Source organism: Cetorhinus maximus, chromosome 2, assembly GCF_964194155.1.
Source record: "Cetorhinus maximus chromosome 2, sCetMax3.hap1.1, whole genome shotgun sequence".
NCBI classification, from domain to species: Eukaryota; Metazoa; Chordata; class Chondrichthyes; order Lamniformes; family Cetorhinidae; genus Cetorhinus; species Cetorhinus maximus.
Window position 1 is genome coordinate 49,745,321 of NC_135880.1, and position 26,993 is coordinate 49,772,313.

At 41.9% G+C, this 26,993-nt stretch overlaps 2 protein-coding genes across 4 annotated transcripts in view; one reads left to right on the forward strand and one right to left on the reverse strand.

The window, feature by feature from the left end:
- Positions 1-21,744, reverse strand: part of tmem167a (transmembrane protein 167A) — a 48,441-nt gene extending 26,697 nt beyond the window's left edge. For 2 of the 3 annotated variants that reach the window (XR_013579703.1, XM_078564624.1), the window contains exons 1-2: positions 7,067-7,207; positions 4,643-4,752 (exon numbers count right to left, since the gene is read on the reverse strand). Coding sequence is in view for 2 of the 3 variants with exons in the window: in XM_078564624.1 (XP_078420750.1) it covers positions 4,643-4,752; positions 7,067-7,144 (188 nt within the window). In the remaining variant the exon portion in view is untranslated. Of the gene's footprint in view, positions 1-4,642; positions 4,753-7,066; positions 7,208-21,620 lie in introns of those variants that run through there. The other variant, XM_078564634.1, reaches the window with a different exon arrangement.
- A 39-nt stretch (positions 21,745-21,783) lies between these two features.
- Positions 21,784-26,993, forward strand: part of xrcc4 (X-ray repair complementing defective repair in Chinese hamster cells 4) — a 543,146-nt gene continuing 537,936 nt past the window's right edge. The window contains exon 1 of the mRNA XM_078564644.1: positions 21,784-22,005. The gene's annotated coding sequence lies outside the window, so the exon portion shown is untranslated. The remainder of the gene's footprint in view (positions 22,006-26,993) is intronic.

The window sequence follows — 26,993 nt, forward strand, 5'->3', positions numbered from 1 at the left end:
TACATTAGCTAGGATCATAGAATTCCGTGAATTAATAAAATGCTTATTAAAAGACATATATTAAGGAGGATTCAAATTGTGTAAGGATCATAAGATCACATCAATCCCACTTACATTTCACACAATTCCAGTTTCAGAAGAATTGAACATGACCACTTTTATTACCCACTGCTGGCAAACACATCCAAGGTTAGATGTCTGAATGGGCAAATGCAGGCAAAATAGACCTTCTTCCCCACCCCAAGAACCTAATGCCTCCAACGTCAGTAGGATACTCCCTACTGCATCACTGAATTTTTCAATTTCCTACGTCAGCATTCTTACTTAGAAAAACTGCCAATCTACACCACGTTACAGACAGTTTTGTGCTATGAAATCATGTCTACAAGGAACTAGGTTATGACTGTGTAAACTTAATTTAGGATCTTTCCAGCTGCAGAAACAGGGAGTATTACTCCATCAGTCTGGGTTGAATTTAAAACTTAATCTCAGGAGGCAAAATACAAGGGCGTAGTTAAATTACACCCACTGGTTTGTTAATATGCACATGTGCACCTTAAAAGTTAGCTTTGTATTGGTTGTGGCATAACAAACTGGTGGAAAGTCAAATTGGTTTCAGACTATCTTCTGCTAGTTTCACATTCAATGCAAAATTCTAGGTTGGTTTCTATTACATTGCTCATCTTGTGTCATTGTAGAGGCACAAAATATTCATGCAGATTTACACTGGAAATAGGCCAATTCTGCCAGTTTCTTTCTCCTTCCAGATGTAATGTTTCAGTTGTGCCTTCTAATTACTTGCACTGCATTTGCTAACTGTTTATTGTGGCTATGGTGAGCTACAGTACACTTACTTGCATTTCAATGGGTGTATGAGGGAAGCATTTACTTGGCAAAGAGCAGTGGGAAACCAGGGGATTGGGAAGCCTACAAAGACCAACAGAGGACAACTAAAAAAGAAATAAGGAGGGAGAAGATTAAATATGAGGGTAAACTAGCCAGTAATATAAAAGAAGATTGCAAGAGTTTTTTTTAGCTATATAAAGGGTAAGAGAGAGGCAAAAGTGGACATTGGGCCGCTGGAAATTGACGCAGGAGAAGTAGTAGTGGGGAACAAAGAAATGGTGGAGGAACTGAATAGGTACTTTGCGTCAGTCTTCACAGTGGAAGACATGGGTGACATCCCCAAAGTTCAAGAGAGTCAGGGGGCAGAGGTGAGTATGGTGGCCATTACCAAGGAGAAGGTGCTAGGAAAACTGAAAGGTCTGAAGGTGGATAAATCACCTGGACCAGATGGATTACACCCCAGAGTTCTGAAGGAGATAGCTGAAGAGATAGTGGAGGCGTTAGTGGTGATCTTTCAGGAATCACTGGAGTCAGGGAGGGTCCCAGAGGACTGGAAAATCGCTAATGTAACCCCCCTGTTTCAGAAGGGAGTGAGGCAAAAGACGGGAAATTACAGGCCGATTAGCCTGACCTCGGTCGTTGGTAAGATTTTAGAGTCCATTGTTAAGGATGAGGTTTCAGAATATTTGGAAGTGCATGGTAAAATCAGGCAAAGTCAGCATGGTTTCATCAAGGGGAGGTCATGCCTGACAAATCTGTTAGAATTCTTTGAGGAGGTAACGAGTAGGTTAGACAAAGAATGGATGTTATCTACTTGGACTTCCAGAAGGCCTTTGACAAGGTGCCGCACAGGAGGCTGCTCAGTAAGATAAGAGCCCTTGGTGTTAGAGGCAAGGTACTAGCATGGATAGAAGATTGGCTGTCTGGCAGGAGGCAGAGAATGGGGATAAGGGGATCCTTCTCAAGATGGCGGCTGGTGACTAGTGGAGTTCCACAGGGGTCAGTGTTGGGACCACAACTTTTCACTTTATACATTAATGATCTAGATGAAGGAACTGAGGGCATCCTGGCTAAGTTTGAAGATGATACAAAGATAGGTGGAGGGACAAGCAGCATTGAGGAGGCGGGGAGGCTGCAGAAGGATTTGGACAGGTTAGGAGAATGGGCAAAGAAGTGGCAGATGGAATACAACGTGGGGAAGTGTGAGGTCATGCACTTTGGTAGGAAGAATAGAGGCATGGACTATTTTCTAAATGGGGAAAGAATTCAGAAATCTGGAGTGCAAAGGGACTTGGGAGTCCTAGTCCAGGATTCTCTTAAGGTTAACTTGCAGGTTGAGTCGGTAGTTAGGAAGGCAAATGCAATGTTGGCATTTATTTCGAGAGGACTAGAATATAAAAGCAGGGATGTGCTGCTGAGGTTTTACAAGGCTCTGATCAGACCACATTTAGAATATTGTGAGCAATTTTGGGCCCCGTATCTCAGGAAGGATGTGCTGGCCCTGGAGAAGGTCCAGAGGAGGTTCACGAGAATGATCCCAGGAATGAAAGGCTTAACATATGAGGAACGTTTGAGGACTCTGGGTCCATACTCGATGGAGTTTAGAAGAATGAGGGGGGATCTGATTGAAACTTACAGAATACTGAAAGGCCTGGATAGAGTGGACGTGGGGAAGATACTTCCATTGGTAGGAGAGACTAGGACCCGAGGGCACAGCCTCAGAGTAAAGGGAAGACCTTTTAGAACAGAGATGAGGAGAAACTTCTTTAGCCAGAGAGTGGTGAATCTACGGAATTCATTGCCACAGAAGGCTGTGGAGGCCAGGTCATTGAGTGTATTTAAGACCGAGATAGATAGGTTCTTGATTGGTAAGGGGATCAAAGGTTACGGGGAGAAGGCAGGAGAATGGGGTTGAGAAACTCATCAGCCATGATTGAATGGCGGAGCAGACTCGATGGGCCGATTGGCCTAATTTCTGCTCCTATGCCTTATGGGCTTATGGATTAATTCCACCGCCCTCCCCACCCCCTCCAATACCCCATCATCCCACCCTCCTCTCAACCCCCTCATCAAATTTATGGTGTAGCAAACACATCTTTGAAGATATTTCAATTATTTCTATTGAATCCAGTGGAAATAGCATACATCTACTTAACTAACACAGGTTGGGATGGTAGCTCTTCAGAGGTTTGGCTTTGTAACATTGATATAATCCATAGTCCAATTGTTTATTTGTACATTAATGCATTTGTCTGTGGTTTATCTAGGTAGACAGTTCCATCTTGGATAAAAAAAAATACTTCTATATCAATTGGCCAAGGCGACATTAAATATCCTATCAGGCAGATCTGAAGTACCGCAGCAGTGACTTGAATCTTCAATCTTGAGGCCTGAAGGGCAATATTATTCTATTGTTGGGCTACACTGTTTCTTTTCCTGTTCATGTTCTATCTTTCATCTCAGGCAAACACTAAACTTCTTAGCATTTCCTTGGAAAAATCAGAGATCAATTTAAGTTAGAGCACAGGTAGGCTAATTGACATTGTGACTGGGAATTGCTGAGAAAATTAGAGAATCTTACATTGGCTGTGTTTGTTTTGCGCTACAATGCTACGTCTTGAACTGTGGTGTGGCGCAATGGGTTTGTATATTTATTCAATATCCTAAATTTTGGGATCTGTTGAGTGGATTTCTCAAATAATCAATTGCAAGTAGCATTTCCTCCTTTTAAAATAAGTAATATGATAATATATAGGCCGACCACCCACCAACATAGCCTGTTGAATTGTGTACCGAGTAGATAATAGGGGCCAGTTAACATGTTAAAAATGGTACCAACATTAATTTCTGTAACCACAAAGTCAATTAAGAGAGGAAGCATATCTGTTTGAAGTTACCTTCAATTGCATTGCATTAGGCATCTAATGAAACAGGCTCAGCCACTGCTAATTAAATAGTTAAAGGTTAATTCTCAAATGGTCTGCTCAAATGTATGTATAGTATTCCATAGCCACACCTACTTATACTGCTGATAATAAAACACATCCATAATATTTTATGGTAAAATGCCCATCTATATAGGTTGTTTGAAGTTAACATGGAGATATGAACTGTTCTGCATTTTGCTGTTGTATTGCTTTTTTAAAAATTAATTCACGGGTGTGGGCTTCGCTGGCTGGGCCAGCATTTATTGCCTATCCCTAGTTGCCCTCAAGAAGGTGGTGGTGAGCTGCCTCCTAGGGATGGGCAATAAATGCTGGCCCAGCCAGCGAAGCCCACACCCCGTGAATGAATTTTTAAAAAAGCAATACAACAACAAAACACTGAACAGTACATATCTCCATGCTAACTTCAAACAACCCATATAGACAGTCACTCAAAACAAAAAACTCAAAATTCTTATTTTGCAATGCAAGTGCCAAACTTTACGCAAAAGTTTGAGATTCAGAAAGATTTGCAATAAAGCTTTAACATATGATGAATGAAAACAGCTTGAATTGAAGCCTTGCAGTTGCATTATATTTAGAGCTTCTCCCAGCCATTAAACAGACTTATGCACTTTTAGAAATCACAGGACAAATGCGAATTTTGGGATAAACTTGTTAGAAACAAACCATCATCAGTTAAACGCCAAAGGCTGAAAATTGCTAAGTCAATAGAGATGATAAACACCCAGTATCAAACATTTCTCAATTGTAGCCTGCTGCATTTGGTAATGTTTTAATTGCTAAAAAAAATTTTCAAAAAGGCCTTCAATTTCAATAATCTACCAAACAAAAAAATATAGTGTACTTACCCAGTTTTATTCTTGTCCAGAACACTGGGAGCTAGGGCCCTGATGTAGGCACAGGTACAAATCAGGAGTAGTATCACCGTCAGTAGACTCTGAAAGTTGAAAATTGCCGACTGTGGGGATAAAAATTGTAATGAGTCTTATTTCTGGCTTGCTGGAACACCGATGACTGCAAATTCAGATGGTTAAACGGTAACAATGAAAATTAATTAAATGGAATAGGAAAACAAGAATATTTATACATCTTGGATAAAATGCTGTGTATTACTATAGATTCCGTGCTCATGGAGGATTGTAAAAGCATATGGTTGAAAAAAATTGATAAAAACAATGCAAATTATTTCCCTTGAGCCACACTATGTTCCAGGGTCAGATTTAAAACTTCTAACTGCCCTAAGAACGAAATTCAGACTACATGCCAGCTTTTTACAAATATTGTTTGTAGTATACATTAATGATTTAGACATGAATATGGGAGGTCAGATCAGTATGTTCGCAGATGACAAGAAAATTGGTGGTGTTGCAAATAGTGAGGAGGAAAGTCTTATTATAGGATGATATAGATGGGCTGGTAAAATGGGCAGAGCAGTGACAAATGGAATTTAATCCTGAGAAGTGTGAGGTGATGCATTTTGGGAGGATTACCATGGCAAGGGAATATACAATGAATGGTAGGACCCTAGGAAGTAAAGAGGATCAGAGGGACCTTGGTGTACATGTCCATAGATCCCTGAAGGCAGCAGCACAGGTAGATAAAGTGGTTAAGAAGGCATATGGAATACTTGCCTTTATTAGCTGAGGCATAGAATATAAGAGCAGGGAGGTTATGTTGGGGCTGTATAAAATGCTAGTTAGGCCATAGTTGGAGTACTGTGTGCAGTTCTGGTTGCTACACTATAGAAAGGATGTGATTGCATTCGAGAGGGTGCAGAGGAGATTCACCAGGATGTTGTCTGGGCTGGAGCGTTTCAGCTATGAAGAGAGACTGGATAGGCTAGGTTGTTTTCCTTAGAGCATAGAAGACTGATGGGGGACTTGATAGAGGTATACAAAATTATGAGCAGCATAGATAAGAATAAACTTTTCCACGTAGCAGAGGTGTCAATAACCAGGGGGCATAGATTTAAGGTAAGGTGCAGGAGGTTTAGAGGGGATTTGAGGAAAGATTTTTTCACCCAGAGGGTGGTTGGAATCTGGAACACACTGCTTGAGGGGGTGGTAGAGGCAGGAACCCTCAACATTTAAGTTGTGTTTAGATGAGCACTTGAAATGTTATAGCATACAGCACTATGGGCCAAGTGCTGGAAAATGGGATTAGAACAGACAGGTGCTTGATAGCCAGCAGACAGGATGGGCTGAAGGGCCTGTTTCTGTGCTGTATAACTCTATGACTCTATGAGTTGCTTTTCCAAAAATACTGCCAATTTGAAAACACAACTATATTTTCAGATGTAACTAGGATATATTAAAAACTGAGCATACCAAATTTTATTTAAGGTTGCCTTCTATCAGTAGATTGGCACTGAGCAGATGAAATTTTTATAGCTAGGTAGTACTCTCCCACAAGTAGTATTTTTGAAAATGTACCTATACTGCAATATAAAAATGGTATTGGGGGCATGGGGAATGGTGGGAATGTGCAACACACAGGGTAGGCACTTGACTGCATTGTAAAAAATGATGAAGCAAAGTGCCAAATGGCAACTGCCCATATGTTGTGCACAAAGTGTCTGCTTGTCCATATAGCCATTAAATATGAACATAGATTTACACTTCATGCATTCTTTGGAAGTTGCCCCAATGACTGCTGTGCCTCAGTTCTAATGTACATGCCCTAGCAGTATTTATTGGCCATCATAGCCTGTAGGATAGATTGGAAACTTCAGGTGAATATGCGAGTTGGGTGTGACTTTGACAGTGCTTGCGCTGTATTTACTTTTGGTCTGTTGCAAAGTGCAATGCATTGTGACTGATGCATATCAGTACTATGAGGAGGCTAATTTAAGGTGTAAGCAGTAGGGAGGGGGCATGGTGGTGAGGAGAGGAGGAGGTGTGGAGGTATTCAATTCGATTTGCAATACACAGATAAAGAGGTCCATGCCCATCTGCAGTAAGATGGGGACATGATCCAGGCTTGGGCAGTTAAGTGGGAAGCAACATTTGAACCACACAAATGCCAGGCAATGACCATCTCCATCAAAGAGCATCCAACCACCTTCCTCTGACAGTCATTGGCATTACCATTGCTGAATCCCCTACCAATGTTCTGAGGGTCAATGGCCAGAAAATCAACTACACCAGCTACAAATACCATAGCTACTAAAGCAGATCAGAGGCTGGGTATCTTATAGTGCATGATTCACCTCCAAGTTCTCCAAAACATCTCCACCATCTACAAACACACAAGTCAGGAGCTTGATGGAATACCTGGATAGCTGTAACACTAAAGATGCTCCACCCAGGAAAAAGTGGTCTGCTCAAATTGCAGCACACCACCTCAAACATCCACTCCCTCCATCACTGACACCATTGCTACAGTATATATTCCCTCCAGGATGCACTGCAGCAACTCACCAAGGCTTATTTGGTAGCACCTCCTAAACCCATGACCTCCATCATCTAGAAAGACAAGGACAGGTGTATTAAAACACCACTATTGCTAGGTTTCTTTCCAAGTCACGTGCCTTACTGTCTTGGAACATATGTTGGCATCCCTTCATCATCATCATGTCAAAATCCTGAAACTGCCTACTTAGCAGCATTGCAGGACTGTTCCGGTGGGATGGGCTTTACTTGAACCGTGCTGGGACCAGTGTCCTAGCGAATCGAATAAATAGGGCTCTAGAGAGGGCTTTAAACTAAATAGGGGGGTGGTGGGGTTCTGGAAAGGGGATACATGGGCTTACAAAGCAAAAGGATATGGCAGTCTTGTGGGACAGCTATTTAGGTAATAAAACCAAGAGTGTGACGGGAAGGGACAGAGTGTACAAACATTAAAAAAAAGCAGCAAATAGGGTCAAAAGGGGAAAAAATGGTAAAAAGGCAAAATTAATGGCCCTTTACTTAAATGCACATAGTATCCGGAACAAAATAAATGAATTAATAGCACAAATAGAGGTTAATGGGTATGATCTTATAAACGTTATGGAGATGTGGTTACAAGTAGATCAAAGCTGGGAACTAAATATTCAGGGGCATGTGACTTTTCGAAAGGACAGGCAGGAAGGAAAGGGCGGTGGGGTAGCTTCGTTAGTACGAGATGGAATAAGTATGATAACAAGAAAAGGATCTTGGATCGGGAGACGTAGAATCCATATGGGTGGAGGTAAGAAATAACAAGGGGAAGACGACACTGGTGGGAGTAGTCTATAGGCCACCTGACAGTAGCTATACTGTAGGACAGACTATAAATGAAGAGATAATGAGGGCATGTAAAAAAAGCAGTACATTAATCATGGGTGACTTTAATGGTCATGTAGATTGGGAAAATAAAATTGGCAGAGGTAGACATGAGCAAACACTCAAGAGTGTATTCGGGACAGTTTCTTAGAACAACATGTTGTGAATCCAACCAGGGATCAGGCTATTTTGGATCTGGTAATGCGCAATGAGGCAGGTTTAATAAATTATCTGAGTAAAGGATCCCTTCGGAAACAATGACCATAATAGGGTAGAATTTAGCATTCAGTTTGAGAGTGAGAAACTTGGGTCAGAAACAACTGTGCTAAACTTAAATAAGGGTAATTACAATGGAATGTGGGCAGAGTTGGCTGGAGTGGACTGAGAAAGCAGTTTAGCAGAAAAGACAGTTGATGACAATGACAGATGTTTAAGAAAATAGTTCATAACTCACAACAAAGATATATCCCAGTGAGGGAGAAAGATTCAAGGAAGGGGATAAACCAACCATGGTTAACCAAGGAAGTTAAGGACAGTGTCAAATGGAAAGAAAAAACACAATGTGGCAAAGATTAGTGGCAAGCCAGAGGAAAAAAAAAGGAGGGGGGCGGGGGGAAAGAGGGGAAATAAATACAACTATCACTACAGAAAAATTACTAGGGAAACTAATGGGGCCAAAGGCTGATAAGTCCCCTGGACCTGATGGGTTGCATCCTGGGATACTAAAGGAAGTAGCTATACAGATAATGGATGCACTGGTAATAATCTTCCAAGAAACCTTAGATTCTGGAAAAGTTCCAGAGGATTGGAGAACGGCCAATGTGACACCCTTATTCAAAAAGGGAAACAAAAAACATGTAACTATAGGCCAGTTAGCTTAACATCCGTCAGTGGGAATATGTTGGAGCCCATTATAAAGGATGTAATAGCAGAGCACTTAGAAATACATAATCTAATCAAACAGAGTCAGCATGACGTCGTGAAGGGAAAATCATGCCTAACAAATTTACTATAATTCTTCAAGGCAGTAACAAGCAGGATAGATAAAGGGGAACCAGATGTAATATATTTGGATTTCCAAAAGGCATTCGATAAGGTACTGCACATAAGGCTACTTAAGATAACAGCCCATGGTGTTGGGGGTAGTATATTAGCATGGATAGAGGATTGGCTAACTAATAGAAGACAGAGTTGGGATAAGGGGGGCATTTTCCGGATGGCAACCTGAAACTAGTGGAGTGCCACAGGGATCAGTGCTGGGGCCACAATTATTTACAATATATATTAACGACTTAGATGAGGGAAGTGAATGTACTATCGCCAAGTTTGCAGATGACACAAAAATAGGTGGGAAGGCAAGTGGTGAGGCTGACACAGAGTCTAGAGGGTTAAGTGAGTGGGCAAAAACTTGGCAGATGGCATGTATTGTGGGAAGGTGTGAGGTGTAGCACTTTGGCAGGAAGAATAGAGGAGCTGAATATTATTCAAATGGAGAAAGATTGCAGAAAGCTGCAGCAGATGGATTTGGGAGTCATTGTGCATGAATCCAAAAAAACTAACATACAAGTTCAACAGGTAATAGTGAAGGCAAATGGAATGTTGGCCTTTATTTCAAAGGGAATGGAGTTTAAAAATAAGGAAGTCTTGCTAAAACTATATAAGGCACCAGTTAGACTAGAATACTGTGAACAATTTTGGTTCCCTTATCTAAGGAAAAATATACTGGCATTGGAGGTAGTCCAGAGAAGGTTCACTAGGTTGACCCTGGGTATAGAGGGATTTTCTTATAAGGAGAGGTTAAGTAGGTTGGGTCTGTATTCATTGGAATTTAGGAGAAGCAACCTTATTGAAACATAACATTCTTAGGGGGCTTGGCAGGGTAGATGCTGAGAGGTTGTTTCCCCTTGTGGGAGAGTCTAGGACCAGAGGGCATAATCTCGGAGTAAGAGGGCACCCATTTAAAACAGAGTTGGAAGAGGAATTTCTTCTCTCAGAAGGTAGTCAATCTGTGGAATTCTTTACCGCAGAGGGCTGAGGTAGACAAGATTTTTAATCAGTAAGGGAATCGAGGGTTATGGGGAAAGGGCAGGAAAGTGGAGTTGAGGATTATCAGGTCAGCCATGATCTCACTGAATAGCAGACTCGAGGGGCCGAATGGCCTACTTCTGCTCCTATGTCTTATGGACTCACTTCTTGACCTGCTGCAGTCCATGTGCTGAAGGTGTCTCGCCACAATGGGTGACTAGGGATGGACAATAAATGCTGGCTTTTCCTGTCACCCCAACATTCCACAAAGTACTTTTTTCTCAAGTCAAAGAACAGATCTTTATACACAGCAACTGCTGCTTTCCATCGGGAAACATCCAGAGCCCAACAGCTGCTTTGTCCCCATTTACAGAGTGGAGATGCTCAGATTCATGTTCCGTGCTCCAGAGATGCCCATTATTCAGAAGCTCAAGTTTGTGTTCACTGTTTGCATATGCAGCAAAATAGTAGAAGAGGAAAGTGATGGAGAGGGGTCACAAGTAACGATGGCAAACTGTGCTTATGCAACCAATTCATGAATATATTTAAAATGGAAAAATTCACATTAAACAAAACATCTCTTATCACACATTTCTAAACTGGGTAAATTATTTTGCCCAGGGACACTAGAGCAAGGTGGCCAATTCCACCCTCAAGCAGTGTAAAATAACTAAATCCTATGAGAAATAAATTTATTCTCATACAATTTAGTTTATGATAGTTTTATAACCCAAAATGTTTATTCTAAATTCCCAGGCAGAGCAATTTTCCACAAGAGAACACAATATTAGAGGTTGGTGATTTAGGAGTGAAATCAGGAAACATTTGTTCCACAAAGGGTAGGAGTTTGGAACGCTCATCAAAAGGGCCTGATGAGGATCATTAAGGGTACCAAGGGATCTGAAGTTGAGGTGCCAACTGGTCATGATCTAATTGTATGATGGAGCAGACTGCATCATCAGCCCCATTTCCTAGGTGTTCAGCACATATACATAATGCAAATGAAAAATACCATTTTTGACTGAAATAAAAATAATCGCCTGAGAAATTTAGAACTGCAGAGTCCTGTCCTGTATTCTTCCCACGAGAGATTACAGACTAGGCCAAAATAAGAAACAAAATAGGTAATGAATTGGCATGGTTGCACTATATCTAGACAACTTGTTCATTTTTGCACATAAAATATCTGGAACTGTAGTTTTGGTGATGTTTTTAAATTGCACAACATGTATCGAGTGTCAAAAGCCATCTTTTAGGAAGAGGGGGAGGAAAAGCAATGAAGCTACACTTATGAACTGCAAAGGCAGAAACAAAGTACAATGTTGGACAAACCTGAAGCTTAAGCTACAAACCATTGTATTATTCCACTTTCAGAGCAAACATTTGCCTTCACATGCCACAGGTTTATATTTAGAGCTGTTTGGCTGTAAGCTTTATTTTGTATGTTTGTTGGGTGTAAAGGCTTTCAGTTATGCCATCCAGATTTATGTTTAGGTGTTCACTGCATGCCTAATATCACAACTGGGCACAGTAAAAATCAACTGAGTTCAAAACAAGCATGCCACTCTGAAATGAGGATTAAATGTTAGCCTTTCACAATTTTTCATAAATTACTCCATATTACCAGAGCAACTCAAGCAATTTTTTTGTTCGCACATGTGGGTTACATGTGGCCAGGCCAGCAATTTTTCCATCTCTAATTGCCCTAGAGAAGTTGGCAGTGAGCAGCCTTCTTGAACCGCTGTTGCCCATGTGGCATAGGTACATCCCCAGCGCTGTTAGGAAGGGAGTTCCATGATGATCCACTGACAAAGAAGGAATGGCAATATAGTTTCAAGTCAAAATGGTGTGTTTCTTGGATGGGAATTTGCAGATGGTGGTGCTCCAATGCATCAGCTGCCCTTGACCTTCTAGGCAGTAGAGATCACTGGTTTGGAAGGTGCTTTGTCCTGGATGGTGTCAAGTTTCTTGAGTGTTGTTGGAGCTGCACTCATCCAGGCAAGTGGAGAGTATTCCATCACATTTCCGACTTGAGCCTTGTACATGGTGGACAGGCTTTGTGGAGTCAGGAGGTGAGTTACTCACAACAGGATTCCTAGCCTCTGGCCTGCTCTTGTAGCCACAGTATTTATATGGCTGATCCAGTTAGGTTTCTGGTCAATGGTAACCTACAGGATATTGATCATGGCAGATCAGTGATGGCAATGCAATGGAATGTGAAGGTGCGATAGTTAGATTCTCTCTTCTTGGAGATTGTCATCACCTGTAACTTGTGTGGCACAGTGTTGCTTGCCACTTAATAGCTGTGATTAGAGATGTATATTTTTATATTTTTGCGATTATGTTGTCTGTGATGAAAGCTGTAGGTGTGTGTGCCCAGGGTTAATTAAACAGGGGGAAGGTTACTACAGACAGGCTGTCTGAGAGGTCTAAGAGATGAAAGGTTAAAGGTGTTAGGGTTTGTGCATTTGTAATGAGAGGTTTTGGTGGGTTTGAGTTATAAGTAAATAGGTTGGATCTGAAATATGCATTTTGAGACAAGTTGGGAAATTGATTTTTCAGCTGCTGAATTTCAAAAGTGAGAGGTGACAAGGAACATTTGCATCTTACAGGGGTTCCATGAGTATACAGGGGAAGCTATATTAAATTTTATTGACCCAAAGGTAGAAACAAAACAGAAAACATGAAAGATTTTTATATTTGGAGAAATTTTGAGTTTCAAAGATAAAAGCAAAATACTCCGGATGCTGGAAATCAGAAACAAAAACAGAAATTGCTGGAAAACTCAGGTCTAACACCTCAACTACAGCTCCTCACACCCTGCTTCCTGTAAGGACTCCATCCCATTCTCAGTTCCTTCAGCTCTGTCGTATCTGTTCCGATCATGCCGCTTTCCAAAACAGCGCTTCTGACATGTCTTCCTTCTTCTTTACCCGAGGTTTCCCACCCACTGTGGTTGACAGGACACTCAACTGGGTCCGCCGCATCTCCCGCGCCTCTGCCCTCACACCTTCCTCTCCCTCCCAGAACCATGATAGGGTCCCCCTTGTCCTCACTTTTCACCCCACTAGCCTCTGCATTCAAAGGATCATCCTCCACTATTTCCACCAGCTCCAGCACGATGCCACCACCAAACACATCTTCCCTTCACCACCCCCCCGTCGGCATTCTGTAGGGACTGTTCCCTTCAGGACACCCTGGTCCACTCCTCCATCACCTCCAACAACTCATCCCCCTTCCAAGGCACCTTCCTATGCAATTGCAGAAGTTGCAACCTGCCCCTTTACCTCCTTCCTCTTCACCGTCCAAGGGCCGAAACACTCCTTTCAGGTGAAGCAATGCTTCACTCGTACCTCCTTCAATTTGGTCTACTGCATTCGCTGCTCCCAACGCGGTCTCCTCTACATTGGAGAGCCCAAACGCACTGGGTGACCGCTTTGCGGAACACCTTCAGACTGTCTGCAAGCATGACCCAGACCATCCTGTCGCTTGCCATTTCAACATATCATCCTGCTCTCATGCCCACATGTCTGTCCTTGGCCTGCTACAATGTTCCAGTGAAGCCCAACACAAACTTGAGGAACAGCACCTCATCTTCCGACTAGGCATTTACAGCCTTCCAGACTTAACATTGAATTCAACAACTTCGGACCATGAACTCTCTCCTCTATCACCACCCGTTTTTTTCAATACTCATTTTTATTTATTTTTTTATTTTTTATCCACTTTTTATTTTTGTTCATTTATTCATTGTTTTATTCCCACCTTTTATCCTATTTTCGATCTTTTATCTCCACCACCGTCCCCTCCCACACTCCCACAACGGCCACCTGCCACTTGTTCATGTTGTTCTTTTCAGAGTGCTTATCCTTGTCCTGCTATTATCACATTCTGCTTTCTTACCTTAATGCCACTATCAGCACTTCTTTTAGCCCTTATCACCACCATTAACACCTCCTTTGCCCTTTTGTTCATGACATCTTTGTCAATCTCTCCTTTGCCCCCACCTATCGCTGGCCCTCTATCCAGCTTCACCTGCTCCACCCCACTTAAACAATATAAATTTCATCACATTTTTACTTCCCTTTAGCTCTGAAGGAGAGTCACATGGACTCAAAACGTTAACTCTGTTTTTCTCTCCACAGATGCGGTTAGAACCTGCTGAGTTTTTCCAGCATTTTCTGTTTTTGTTTGAGTTTCAAAGCAGTGTTTGAGCACAATGGAACCCAAGATGAATGGGGAAAAAGATATTTAAGGAAAGGGGCGTTTATGTCAGGAAGATATAATAATTCTCAACGTTATTGGAATTCATTGTAAAACAGTGGTGCGTGCGTGTTGTATGAGACTTAATTGGATTAAAAGCAGCTAGTCTGAAGGCTTTGATGTAAACATGGGGGAAGTTTAGAATGTAAGATGTAAAAGGATATTTGCATTTTTAAATAAACCAGACTAGATTGTTTTCAAAGGAGGGGTGAAATATGTCACTTAGCCAGGTGAAGTTTAGAAACAGTGTTTTTATTTTTCTCAAAGATTACTGGTAAAACTTAGTGCCGAGAGATTTTTATTATCAGAAAGATAAAGTCCAAAGACACAGTGAAACAATGGGAATTTGCATTCAAAGGGGAAAATATGTATAAAGGAGCTAAGACTGTGTGTAAGGCATTTTTAACATCTAAAAAGTGTGAAACGCCTTCAGCATCTATGTCTCAAGTTGCTGTTTTCAAAGAACTGAAGTTAAGAAAACTCATATTGAATTTGACTGGCTCAGGGTATTGCGTGTTACTTTGCCTGGGTCTTTTAAAATCTGTATGTCTTACTGTTGCTTTAACAAAGGTGTAACTGGGAGTCACATTAAGTAGGGGATTTAGAAGTTATCATAGTAGTAATTTGTAGACATATGTGTGTGTTTAAAAATAATTTTTCTTGTCAACAGATGTTTAATCTAGTTTTGTAAAAACCTATAAGGCTTATTACTACTGAATTCAAGGCACGCATCTCAAAATTTATATAAATTACAAAATAAGTTGTGGCAGTTGTTTCAAGTTTCCTTTTGGGATTTGAACAACTCAGCATTGAGCATTGGCTGTGCCATAACATTTAACCATTGACAATTCCTTTGGGGGAACCCACTGAAGACCAGCTTGTGTGTGAGCTGCTGAGAAGCTGTGAATGTTTTGATTTGAAAGCAGCCACCCAGTGTTAAACCAAGAGAGCCTTTGTTATAGGAAAACGTTTGTTCCTGAACCTTCTTTTGGAATTCCACATCAGGAGTGGAAGTGTCTGAGAAGTCATGAGCTGTGCCTTTATTCCTTGACTTGGGTAATATTTACTGGATTTTTGTTTAAAATCTATAAGGGGCTGTTGCCAGAAAGGTAGTTTAATCGTGTACTTTTGACCAAGTACGTTTTTGGGGGGTTGTTCTGTAAGATTTTTAGCTTCGTAACTTTTATCTTGTGTACTTAAGTTTTTCCCCCTTTTTAATAAATCTTAATTTTTAAAATTCTAAAGGGGTTACTGAAGTTCTATGCTTTTGTGGTCTGTAGCTCTTCCTCCTTGTTTTCACAATAAAAGGGCTTATGATCAGCAAAACAGTCTTCACTTTGGGGTCTGGCTTGCTCAGCAATATCAGCTGTGGGCGTAACACGGCCAAAGCCTGAATGTTGTTTAGGTCTTACTGCATATGGACACAGACTGCTTCAGTATCTTAGGAATCATGAATGGTTAACAGTGAACATGCCCACTTCTGACCCTGAGATGGAGGGAAGGTCATTGGTGAAGCAGCTGAAGACAGTTGGGCCTAGGGCACTATGCTGAGGAACTCCTGCAGTGATGTACTGGAACTGAGATGATTGGCCTCCAGTAACCACAACCATCTTCCTCTGTGCTTGGTATGACTCCAACTAGTGGAGAGATTTCTCAGCTTCCCATCGGCCCCAGTTTTGCGAGGGCTCCTTGATGCCATACTCGGTCAAATGCTGCCTTGATGTCAAGGGCAGTCACTCTGATTTCACTCGAGTTCATGTTTCTTTTGTCCATGTTTGGACCAAGACTGTAATGAGGTCAGGAGCTGAATGGCCCTGACGGAACCCAAACTGAGAACTGGTGAGAAAGTTATTGCTGAACAAGTGCCGCTTGATAGCACTGTTGATGACACCTTCCATTACTCCACTGATGATTGAGAGTAGACTGATGGGGCAGTAATTGTTCGGGTTGGATTTGTCCGGCTTTTTGTGTACAGGACGTACCCTAGCCAATTTTCAACTTTGCTGGGTAGATGCCAGTGTTGTAGCTGTACTAGAACAGTCTGGCTAGGGGCACTGTTAGCTCTAGAGCACAAGTCTTCTGTACTATCACCGGAATGTTGTCAGGGCCCATAGACTTTTCAGTGTCCACTGCCTTCAGTCATTTCGTGACACCACATGGAGTGAACTGAATTGGCTGAAGGCTGGCATCTGGAATTCTGGGGACCGCAGGAGGCCGAGATTCCTCTCCAAATCCACTGCTTCTCCATCTTCATCTCTGAAACCTTGTTTAAAACTTAGCTCTTTGTCTAAGCTTTAATTCACTGTTAATGACTTCTTTGGCCCATTATTGGTAATTAACAACCTGAAGTACCAAGGGATGTTTTTCTACATTTAATTCTACATGCAAGGTGTTGCTCTTAAAATGAACACAAGAGTGATTAAATATTCATGTTGATGATTGTAATCCTTTTCTTCCAATCAGGTTCTCAAAAATCACAAATGACATTCAACATGATTGTGACTTTCCCTCGTCATCCTTCTCGACCTGTCTGCAGCTTTCCGCATGGCTGGCCACACTACCCTCCAACACCTTTCTACTTTTGTCCAGTTGGATGGGACTGCTCTCACTTGGTTCCATTCTTATCTACCCAATTATAGTCACAGGATTACTTGCAATAGCTTCTCTTTCTGCTCCTGTACAATTACGTTTGGTGTCTCCTAAGGATTAATCCTTGGCACCTTCCCAATTCTCACCTGCCCTTGGCAACATCATCTGAAGGCAAGGACCATTAATTTTCTTGCTTACTAGTTTTACCACTAACATAGCAAGAATTGTTAAATAGTAAATAAATCAGCCCAAGAATAAAATGTCCTGGAAGGTAGTCAAAAAAGCACTGATATCAAAAGTATTTAGAAAATTTCACCAAAACCAATTCTATAATCAACTAGTCATATTTAATATATATTTAGAAATGATATGACAATTAAAGCTATAAGCTATAACCCAATCATTAATTGAGCACAAGTGTTGTCAAGACATTGGTACCAATAACAAATAGGAAGAGGGATGTGGTCCCGTAGGGAGATTTCAGAGACTAGGAAGGAGACTAGTAGGCAGGACTTAAAAGGTGGTAAACTCCAAATTATTCAAGTGCCATGTGCTAGTGAGTATAGAAGTAGAACAATTGAGCAATGATTATTTGGCTGGAGAGATGGCATAGGAGGGAGGGCTTTAGATTCCTGGCACAGTGAGGCTGATTCTGGGAAAGATGGTACCTATAAAGGCCCGACACGTTGCACCTCATTAGAACCAGGGCCAAAGATCTTGTGGGGTGGTTTGCTAGAGCTATTCAGGAGGGTTTAAAATAACTTTTTGGGGTTGGGGGGGTTGGGGGGGGGGGGGGGTGGGAGAGATGGGAACCAGGATATGGCATTTGAAAGGAAAGGCAACAGACAAAAGACTGGGAGACAGAAATCACTAGTGTAATAAATAAAGACATTAAGTGGGGTAAGAGGGAATGCAATAAAGTCTAAATTAGGTTTATAGTGCATACATCTAAAAGCACAAAGCGTAGTAAATAAGGTTGGTGAGCTGTAGGCACAGATAACCATATGGGAATATGGTGCTGTGGCAACAAAGGAGACCAGGCTATTAAATATTCTTGGATACAAGATGTGAAGGAAAGAAGGGCAGAGGGGGAAAGGAAGGGGGAGTGGTGTCAGTTTTGTTTAAGGAAAATGTTAGCCTGCTGGATAGAGATAATTTTCTGGAGGGGTCAGGGACAGAATCTATTTGGTTAGAGTTAAGAAACAATAGAGGTACCATTACACCACTGAGTATATGCAATAGTCTAACGACTAGTGGGTAAGATAAAGAGGAGCAAAACTGTAGAGCAGTGATAATGGAGGACTTGATCCCAATGTAAACCAAGATAGCAGTAGTGTAAATATCAGAGAAGGAAGAGAGTTTTTGAAGTGCGTTCAGGGGAATTTTCTTGATCAGTATGTTTTCAGACAATCAAGAAAGGAGGTTTGCTGCCAGGCCTGAGTATTTCCAGCACTTTCTGTTTCCATTAAGAAGGAGGTATTCCTGGATCTGATTTTGGGAAATGAGGTGGGCCAAGTGGATCAAGTGTAGGAAGGGGGGCATTTAGTGAACAGTAATCATAGTGTCATAAGTTGGACCAACTTCAGTGGTGCGAGAATAGATCTGGCCCCCATAAATTGGTGGGCAAAACTGCAATGGGCTGTCTTCAAAGAAGAAATGGTTTAACTACAGTCAAAGTGCTTTCCTACAAAGGGGGATAGGTAGGGCAACCAAAGCCAGGGCTCCCTGAATGACAAAGCAGATAGAGAGTAAGATGAAGCTGAAATGGGTGCATATAACAAATGCCAGATTGACAATACAAGTGAGAACCAGGTTGAACAGAGAGAGTTCAGAGGGGAAATGAAAAAGGAAAGAGCCACGAGAGAGAGTATGAGAAGGGACTGACAGCTAACATGAATCCTGGCATATAAATAGTAAAAAGGTAATAAGAGGAGGGGTGAGAACGATTAAGGACCAAAGGGAGGATCTAGACATGGAGACAGAGGGAATGACCAAGGTACTAAATGAGTATTTTGCTTTTGTATTTAGTAAAGCTGGTGCCAAAGTCACAGTAAAAGTAGTTGAGCCACTGGATAGGCTAAAAATTGATGAAGACAGGATATTAAAAAGGCTGGTTGTACAATTGATGAAAGGAAGTTTAGAGGGATGTAGACCAAAAAGGAGAAAGAGAATGATGTTAGACAACTTGAAATTAAAAATGGGAGGCTCCGATGAGCAACTGAAGTAAAAAGTGCAAGATTGCGAGGCATGGAGAATTGAGCAGGGGACCTGCCCCAAGGCAGATCATTACTACTACTTAAAGTTATTAAGTCACCAGGACCAGATGTGATGCATCAGAGCATACTTAGGAGAGTAAAGGAGGAAGTTGCAGAGATACTGGCCATAATCTTCCAATCATCCTTAGATACAGGGATGATGCCAGAGGGCCGGAGAATTGTGAATGCTACATCCTTGTTCAAAGAAACAAGACAAGAACATACCCCACAACAGGCTGGTTAATTTAACCTGGGCGGGGGGGAAAACGGACGGACACTTTTATGATCAGTAATCCAGGACAAAATTAACAGTGACTCAGGCAAATGTGGATTAGTTAAGGAAAGCTAGCATGGATTTTTTAAGGGCAAATTGTGGTTAAATAACTTGATTGAGTTTTTTTGATGAGGTAACAGACAGGTTTGATGAACGTAATGCAGCTGATGTATACATGTACTTCTAAAGGCTGTTTGATAAAATGCCACAAAATAGGTTTAACAGAAAAGTTGAAGTGCTGGAATAAAAAGGGTAGTGGCAGCATGGATACAAATTGGCTTTAACAGGAAACAGAGTAGTGAAACAGTTGTTCTTCAGACTGAAGGAAGGTATATGGTGGGCTTCCCCCAGTAATAGGACCACTGCTTTTCATGATATATATTAATGGCCTCAACTTAGGTGCTGAGGGCACATATTCAAAAATTGCATATGACACAAGGCTTGGAAGTACTGTGAACTGTAATGAGGATTGGTTGCAAGCTTCAAGATGAAATAGACAGGCTGGTGGAATGGGTAGGCATGTGGCAGATGAAATTTAATGCAAAGAAGTGTTAAGTGATGCATTTTGGTAGAAAGAATAAGAAAGGCAATATTACATAAAGGAAACAATTCTAAAAGGGGTGCAGAAGCAGAGGGACCTAAGTATATATGCACAGGTCATTGAAGTGGCAGGGCAGGTTGAGAAAGTAGTTAAAAAGACATGTGGAACCTTGGGCTTTATAAATAGAGGTACAGAGTACAAAAGCAAGAAAGTTATGAACTTGTATAAAACACTGGTTCGGCCTCAACTAGAATATTGCGTCCAAATCTGGGCACCACACTTTAAAAAGAACATGAAGACTTTAAGAAAGGCTGCAAAAGAGATTTACAGGAATGAGAGATTTCTTGTATGTGGTCAGTCTACAGAAGGCAGGGCTGTCTCCATTGAGAAAATAAGACTGGGAGGAGATTTGACAAGGGGTCTAGAGAGAGGGGAAAGAGACTGTTCACATTGACAGGAGGGTTGAGAACCATAGGTCACCAACAAAGTGAATGGCAAAAAAGCCAATTGCAACATGAGGGAAACCTTTTTTTTGCACAGCAAGTGGTTAGGATCTGGAAAATTACCTGAGAGCAGGGCAGAGGCAGATTCAAACATGGCTTTCAAAAAGGAACTGCATAAGTACTTGAAGAGAGAAAACTGCAAGGCTCCAGAGAAAGAGGGCTAGGACAAGCTGATGTGCTCTTGCAGGGAGCTGGCATGGTCACAATAGGCTGAATGGCCTCTTGTGTTGCAACCATTGTGAAGACAACTTATTCATACCTCACTAGTTAGTTTTTAAGAGAAATTCCTTTATTAATATTAAGCTATTCATCATTCTCTGCCTCCAAGTACATAATGTCCCAGTACTTAAAAATAAGAGTGACCACCACAATGTGGAATTTAGACCATTTAAGCTAATCCAGGGGATTTCTTGCTGTTGAACTGTTATTTCACACCATTAGAAGAGTAATTGGTGACTCGATTGAAATCTTTAAGATCCTGAGAGGATGGATGTGGAGAGGATGCTGCCTCTTGTGCAAGAATCCTTAACCAGGAGTCATTGTTTAAAAATAAGGGGCTGCTCATTTAAGACAGATGAGAAGATTTTCTTTCTCTCAGAGCATCTTTGGAACTACTTCCACTGCCTTTTGAGGTAGAGAGTCTTTGAATATTTTTAAGGCAGAGCTAGATAGATTCTTGATTAAGGGGGTGAAAGGTTATCAGGACTTGGCAGGAATGTGGGGTTGAGGTTACAATCAGATCAGCCATGATCTCATTGAATGGCAGAGCAGGCTCGAGGGGCTGAGTGACCTACACCTGCTCCTAATTCATATGTATTACTTATTCATTTGGAGCTAAGCATTTGCATTTAACATTAGCTGGTCCACAACTTTACTTACTTCTTTTGACAGTATCAATTATTAGTTTCGATTTCGTCCAGTAAAGCAGAAAAAATAGGATTTTTTTTTACCTGGAGGCCCTGACCTCATACACTGCTATCCCCCATCCCCATATCACTCAATGCAAACAAGAAGCACCAAGCTGACGGGCTGCAAATAGAGACATACTAAATCTGTACGTAATATAAACTGCTCAGTAACTAAACAGCCTGCCTGCAACGCCGCAATAAAAAAGAGGCAACCCCTCACTCACCATTCTGCACACCTCATAGCCACATCACACTTCCGCCAGAACTGGAAGTGACGCAGTCCTGGTTTCGTCAAGAGGCTGCTCGTCCTTCGCTTCGTTCTCTCGGTCCCGTGCAATTGCGATGACGTTTCACACATAGTTCACGCACGGGGCGGGTTCAGGCCCCAGCACGGGCTTGTGTGAAACATCATCCGAAGTGGGGCGGTTGGTGTGAAGCGCAGTGATTGGCTGGACTTGAGGAAGGTTCTGCTTTCGTCCTGATGTTGACCATAGAAGTGACGGGGGAACACTGGCGGTAAAGGACAGAGAGGGAGAGAGAGAGAGAGAGCACCGTCACCTTTTAAACTTAATGCAGTTGGGCCGCGCCTGGTCAGTTTGGGTATTAAAGGTACAAGTCAAGGGTTTAAATAGCACTGCCTGTTTGTTGTTATGAACTTTATTCGACGAATCAGAATTGTTTGATCCTGGACGGTCTAATGCTCAACTTCGCATACTTTATGAAAGTGGGAGTTGGTTAACCCCCTTTAACACATGGACGGTGCCAGCAAAATGTTTGAAATTTGATACGCACATGACTTTCCAGCGGACGCCACTCAGCCCCCTATATCATTCATAAATACAGCACAGGATGAGACCATTTGGACCATCATGTCAGTGCTGGCTCGTGGAAAGAAATTCTTTGTACATCTTTGAGGGGGCGTGAAATATAGGCCTTGGGGCCTATAGTCACCTAAATGTTACAAAATTTTGTAATTACTTAAAATTGTGAAAGCAGCTTTACACCAATGGTTTTCCAATATTGTGCTGTGGAGGACAGTGCAGGTATTGCTATATCCTGGTGATTTTTTGTCCTCAAGTCCCAATCTTTTATAGGAAAATGGCTTTTCAATGGGTGTACTACCTTCAACCCTCAGTGCCACCTCCTTCGCCTCATGGTTTTCCTGAGATAAGCTGCACCTCTTTGTAACTGCTAAACCCTAGGATAGCAGGACCATCTGTTTCAATGATGTGGTGTATACAGTTAACATTTTTTCCTTTGTGTGTCCCCTTTATTTGAGTTGTTCCTAGCTGTTGAATCTCAGTTCCCCTATATGCCGTTAGCATAATGTTTTCTGGTTGCATTTTTTTCAATCTTGTTACAAAATTATCAACAGAATCACCTGGTTCCTGCCTCAGGCTCTGAAACTCATATCATTGGATCCGATAATTTGATTTTGGAGATGTGTGCTGAATTTTTCAAACATTTTGTCTGCATTTTTACTGTCGTCCTCACTCATCACCCAGCTATTAAATTTTGGGTATTAAAGGTACAAGTCAAGTCTCCTGCCCACAAAATTATGTAGTTGACTCTTTCCTTTTCACTAGTGCCCTTTAGAAAACTACTAAATGGCAGCCTCTACTTTTGTTTAAACTTCTCAAATGCCTCTGCAATATTATCAGCTTCCCAATTCAATGTGGACTGTAGCTGTGCTTTCGTTGCTGTACTGGCAAGCATTTGGCTTTTGCACGATTCACTCATTTTTCTCTCTCTCTTTGGCACTAATTCAGGTTGATTCTTCTCAATTTGATTCAACATTAAATGTTTAAAATATTTCAGTCTTACTCATAGACACCTGCTGCCATCATGCTATGTCTTCTGGTTCCCATAAGTTCGAAACAATCACTCTTTACGACTCAAAATGCTTGTGCTCCATCAAGTATATTTCTTATATCTCTCCAAATGGCTGGTGGACAGATAAATTGTTGTCCGGCACCTGTCTGCAGTGCGGCAGTAAATTTGACGACCTGAACATAATTCTTGGATCTTTACGAATAATTTTTAAAAATTAATTCATGGGGTGTGGGCTTCGCTGGCTGGGCCAGCATTTATTGCCCATCCCTAGATGCCATTGAAAAGGTGGTGGTGAGCTTCCTCCTTGAACCGCTGCAGTCCATGAGGTGTAGGTGCACGCACAGTGCTTTTAGGAAAGGAGTTCCAGGATGTTGACTCAGTGACAGTGAAGGAACGGCGATATATTTCCAAGTCAGGATGGTGAGTGGCTTGGAGAGGAACTTCCAGGTGGTGGTGTTCCCATGTATCTGCTGCCCTTGCCCTTCTAGATGGTAGTGGTTGTGGGTTTGGAAGGTGCTGTCTAAGGAGCCTTGGTAAATTCCTGCGGTGCATCTTGTAGATGGTACACACTGCTGCAACTGTGTGTCGGTGGTGGAGGGAGTGAATGTTTGTGGATTTGGTATCAATCAAGTGGACTGTTTCGTCCTGGACGGTGTCAAGTTCCTTGAGTGTTGTGGGAGCTGCACTCATCCAGTGGAGAGTACTCCATCACACTCCTGACTCATGCCTTGTAGATGGTGGACAGGGGAGTCAGGAGGTGAGTTACTTGTTGCAGGATTCCTAGCCTCTGACCTACTCTTGTAGCCACTGTATTTATATGGCTAGTCCAGTTCAATTTCTGGTCAATGGTAACCCCAGGATGTTGATAATGGGGGATTTAGTGATGGTAATGCCATTGAATGTCAAGGGGTGATGGTTGGATTCTCTCTTGTTGGAGATCGTCATTGCCTGGCACTTCTATGGCATGAATGTTATTTGCCACTTGTCAGCCCAAGCCTGGTTATTGTCCAGATCTTGCAGCATTTGGACATGGACTGCTTCAGTATCTGAGGAGTCACAAATGGTGCTGAACATTGTGTAATCATCAGCGAATATCCCCACTTCTGATCTTATGATGGAAGGAAGGTCATTGATTGAAGCAGCTGAAGATGGTTGGGCCGAGGACACTACCCTGAGGAACTCCTGCAATGATGTCCTGGAGCTCAGACTACTGACTTCCAATAACGACAACCATCTTCCTTTGTGCTAGGTATGACTCCAGCCAGCAGAGAGATTTCCCCCTGATTTCCATTGACTCCAGTTTTGCTAGGACTCCTTGATGCCACACTCTGTCAAATGCGGCCTTGATGTCAAGGGCAGTCACTCTCACCTCACCAAAAGAGCTGAACTCCCAAGCTGAATTGAGGGATGAAACAGTGGTTCTGGTGCTGGATGGTGGCCATTAAACCAGGGACAGATGAGGAAAGCCTGTAGTTCATTCAGAGATCTGAACCAAATTAGTTGCTCTTTTCATCGAGCTGCACATTGGTTACAGCACAGAAGAAAATTATTCAGCCTGTTGATTCTATGCCAGCCCTCTGCAAGTGCGGTTCACCTTGTCCCACTCCCCTGCCCATACCCAGAATGCTGCATATTTTTCTTGTTGGGTACTAACCGATTCCCTTTTGAAAACCACACACTCAGGTCGTGCACTCCAGATTCTACCCACTGCAAATTTCTTTTTTCATGTTGTCTTTTGTTTTTATGCCAGTCACCTTAAATCTGTGTCCTCTTGTTGACCCCTCTGCCAATGAAAACATTTTCTCTCCATGTACTCTGTCTGTATTATTCAGGATTTTGAGCATGTCTATCAAATCTCCTCTCTATCTTCTCTGCTCTAAGGAGAACACTCCCAGCTTCTCCAATCTTATCCTCATAACTGAAATTCTTTTACCCTAGAACTATTCTTATAAATCATTTCTGCACCCTCTCTAAAGCCTTCACATCCTTCCTAGAGTGTGATGCCCTGAATTGGGTACAGTACTCTAGTTGAGGCTGAACCAATGATTGATAACCTCCTTACTTTTGTACTTTGTCTTGATTTATAAAGTCCAGGATCCCATATATGTTTTTAACCACTTACTCATCCTGGCCTGTCATCTTCAACATTTATCCCCAACATCCCCTTTAGAATTATAACCTCTACTTGACAGAATCTCAGAATTGTTATAGCACAGAAGGATGCCATTCAGCCCATTGTGTCTGTGACAGCTCTCCAAATCAGCAATTTACCTAGTGCCATTCTTTGCCTACTCCCCGTAATTCTGCACATTCTTCTTTTTCAGATAATCCAATATACTACCAGGCAGTGCATTCCAGATCTTAACCACTCGCTGCCAGAAAAAGTTTTTTCTTAAGTCTCCTTTGCTTCTTTTTCTAATTACCTTGAACCTGTGCCCTCTCATTCTCAATCCTTCCATCAATGGGAATAGATTTCTCTACCTACTCTGTCCAGACTACTCATAATTTTGAATACCTCTATCAAATCTCCTCTAAATCTACTCTTCTCCAAGGAAACCAGTCCAATCTTCTCAAATCTATCTCAATAACTCAAGTTCCTCACCTCTGGAACCATTCTCATGATTTTTTTCTGCACTCTCTCTAATGCCCTGCACATCGTTCCTAAAGTATGGCACCCAGAACTGAAAGTAATATTCCTGTTGAGGCTTTATTAACCACAGACTCAACCTGTCCTGTCACCTTCAATGAATTTTGCACATATACACTCGGGTCCTTCTGCTCCTGCACCTCTTTTAGAATTGTACCCTTTATTTTGTCTGCCCATCTTCTTCCTGCCAAAATGAATCAGCTCACAATTCTGTGCATTTTAAACTTCATCTGTCAATTGTCTGCCCATTCCACCCACTTCTCTATGTCCTTTTGAAGTTCTGCATTATCCCCCTCACAGTTCACAATGCTTCCAATTTTCATTTCATCCACAAATTTTGATTGAGACACCAAGGTTTAGGTTATTGTTATATGTCAGGAAGAGCAAGGGTTTCAACACAACCCCTGTGGAACTCTACTATAAACCTTCTTCCAGTCTGAAAAATATTAGTTAACCACTACTCTCTGTTTCTTGTCACTCAGTCAATTTCGTATCTGTATTGCTGTCCCTTTTATTCCATGAGCTATAATCTTGCTCACAAGTCTGTTGTGCAGCACTGTGTCAAATGTCTTTTGGAAGTCCATGTACAACACATCAAAAGCATTGCCCTCATCAATCCTCTCTGTTACCACTTCACAGAACTCCAGCAAGTGACTCAAACATGATTTGCCCTTAACACACGCGTGATGGCTTTTCCTGCATTTAACCTACATTTTCCCGAGTGACTGTTAATTTTGTCCCAAATTATTGTTTCTAGAAGCTTCCCCACCACTGAAGTTAAACTGACTGGCTGGCCTGTAGTTGCTGGGCTTATCTTTACCCCCATTTTTGAACAAAGGTATAACATTTACAGTTCTCCAGTTCTCTGGCATCACCCCAAGTCTAAAGAAGACTGGGAAATTATGGCTGGTGCCTCGCTCAATTCCCTCAGTAGCCTTGGATGCATCTCATCTGATCCTGGGGTCTTATCAGCTGTAAGACAGGCAGCCTATCCAATACTTCCTCCTTATCAATTTTAAACCGTTATAATGTCTGAATTACCTCCTCTTTCACCATGACCTAGGCAGCAGCATCTTCCATGGTAAAGAGAGATGCAAAGTATTCATTTAATACCCCA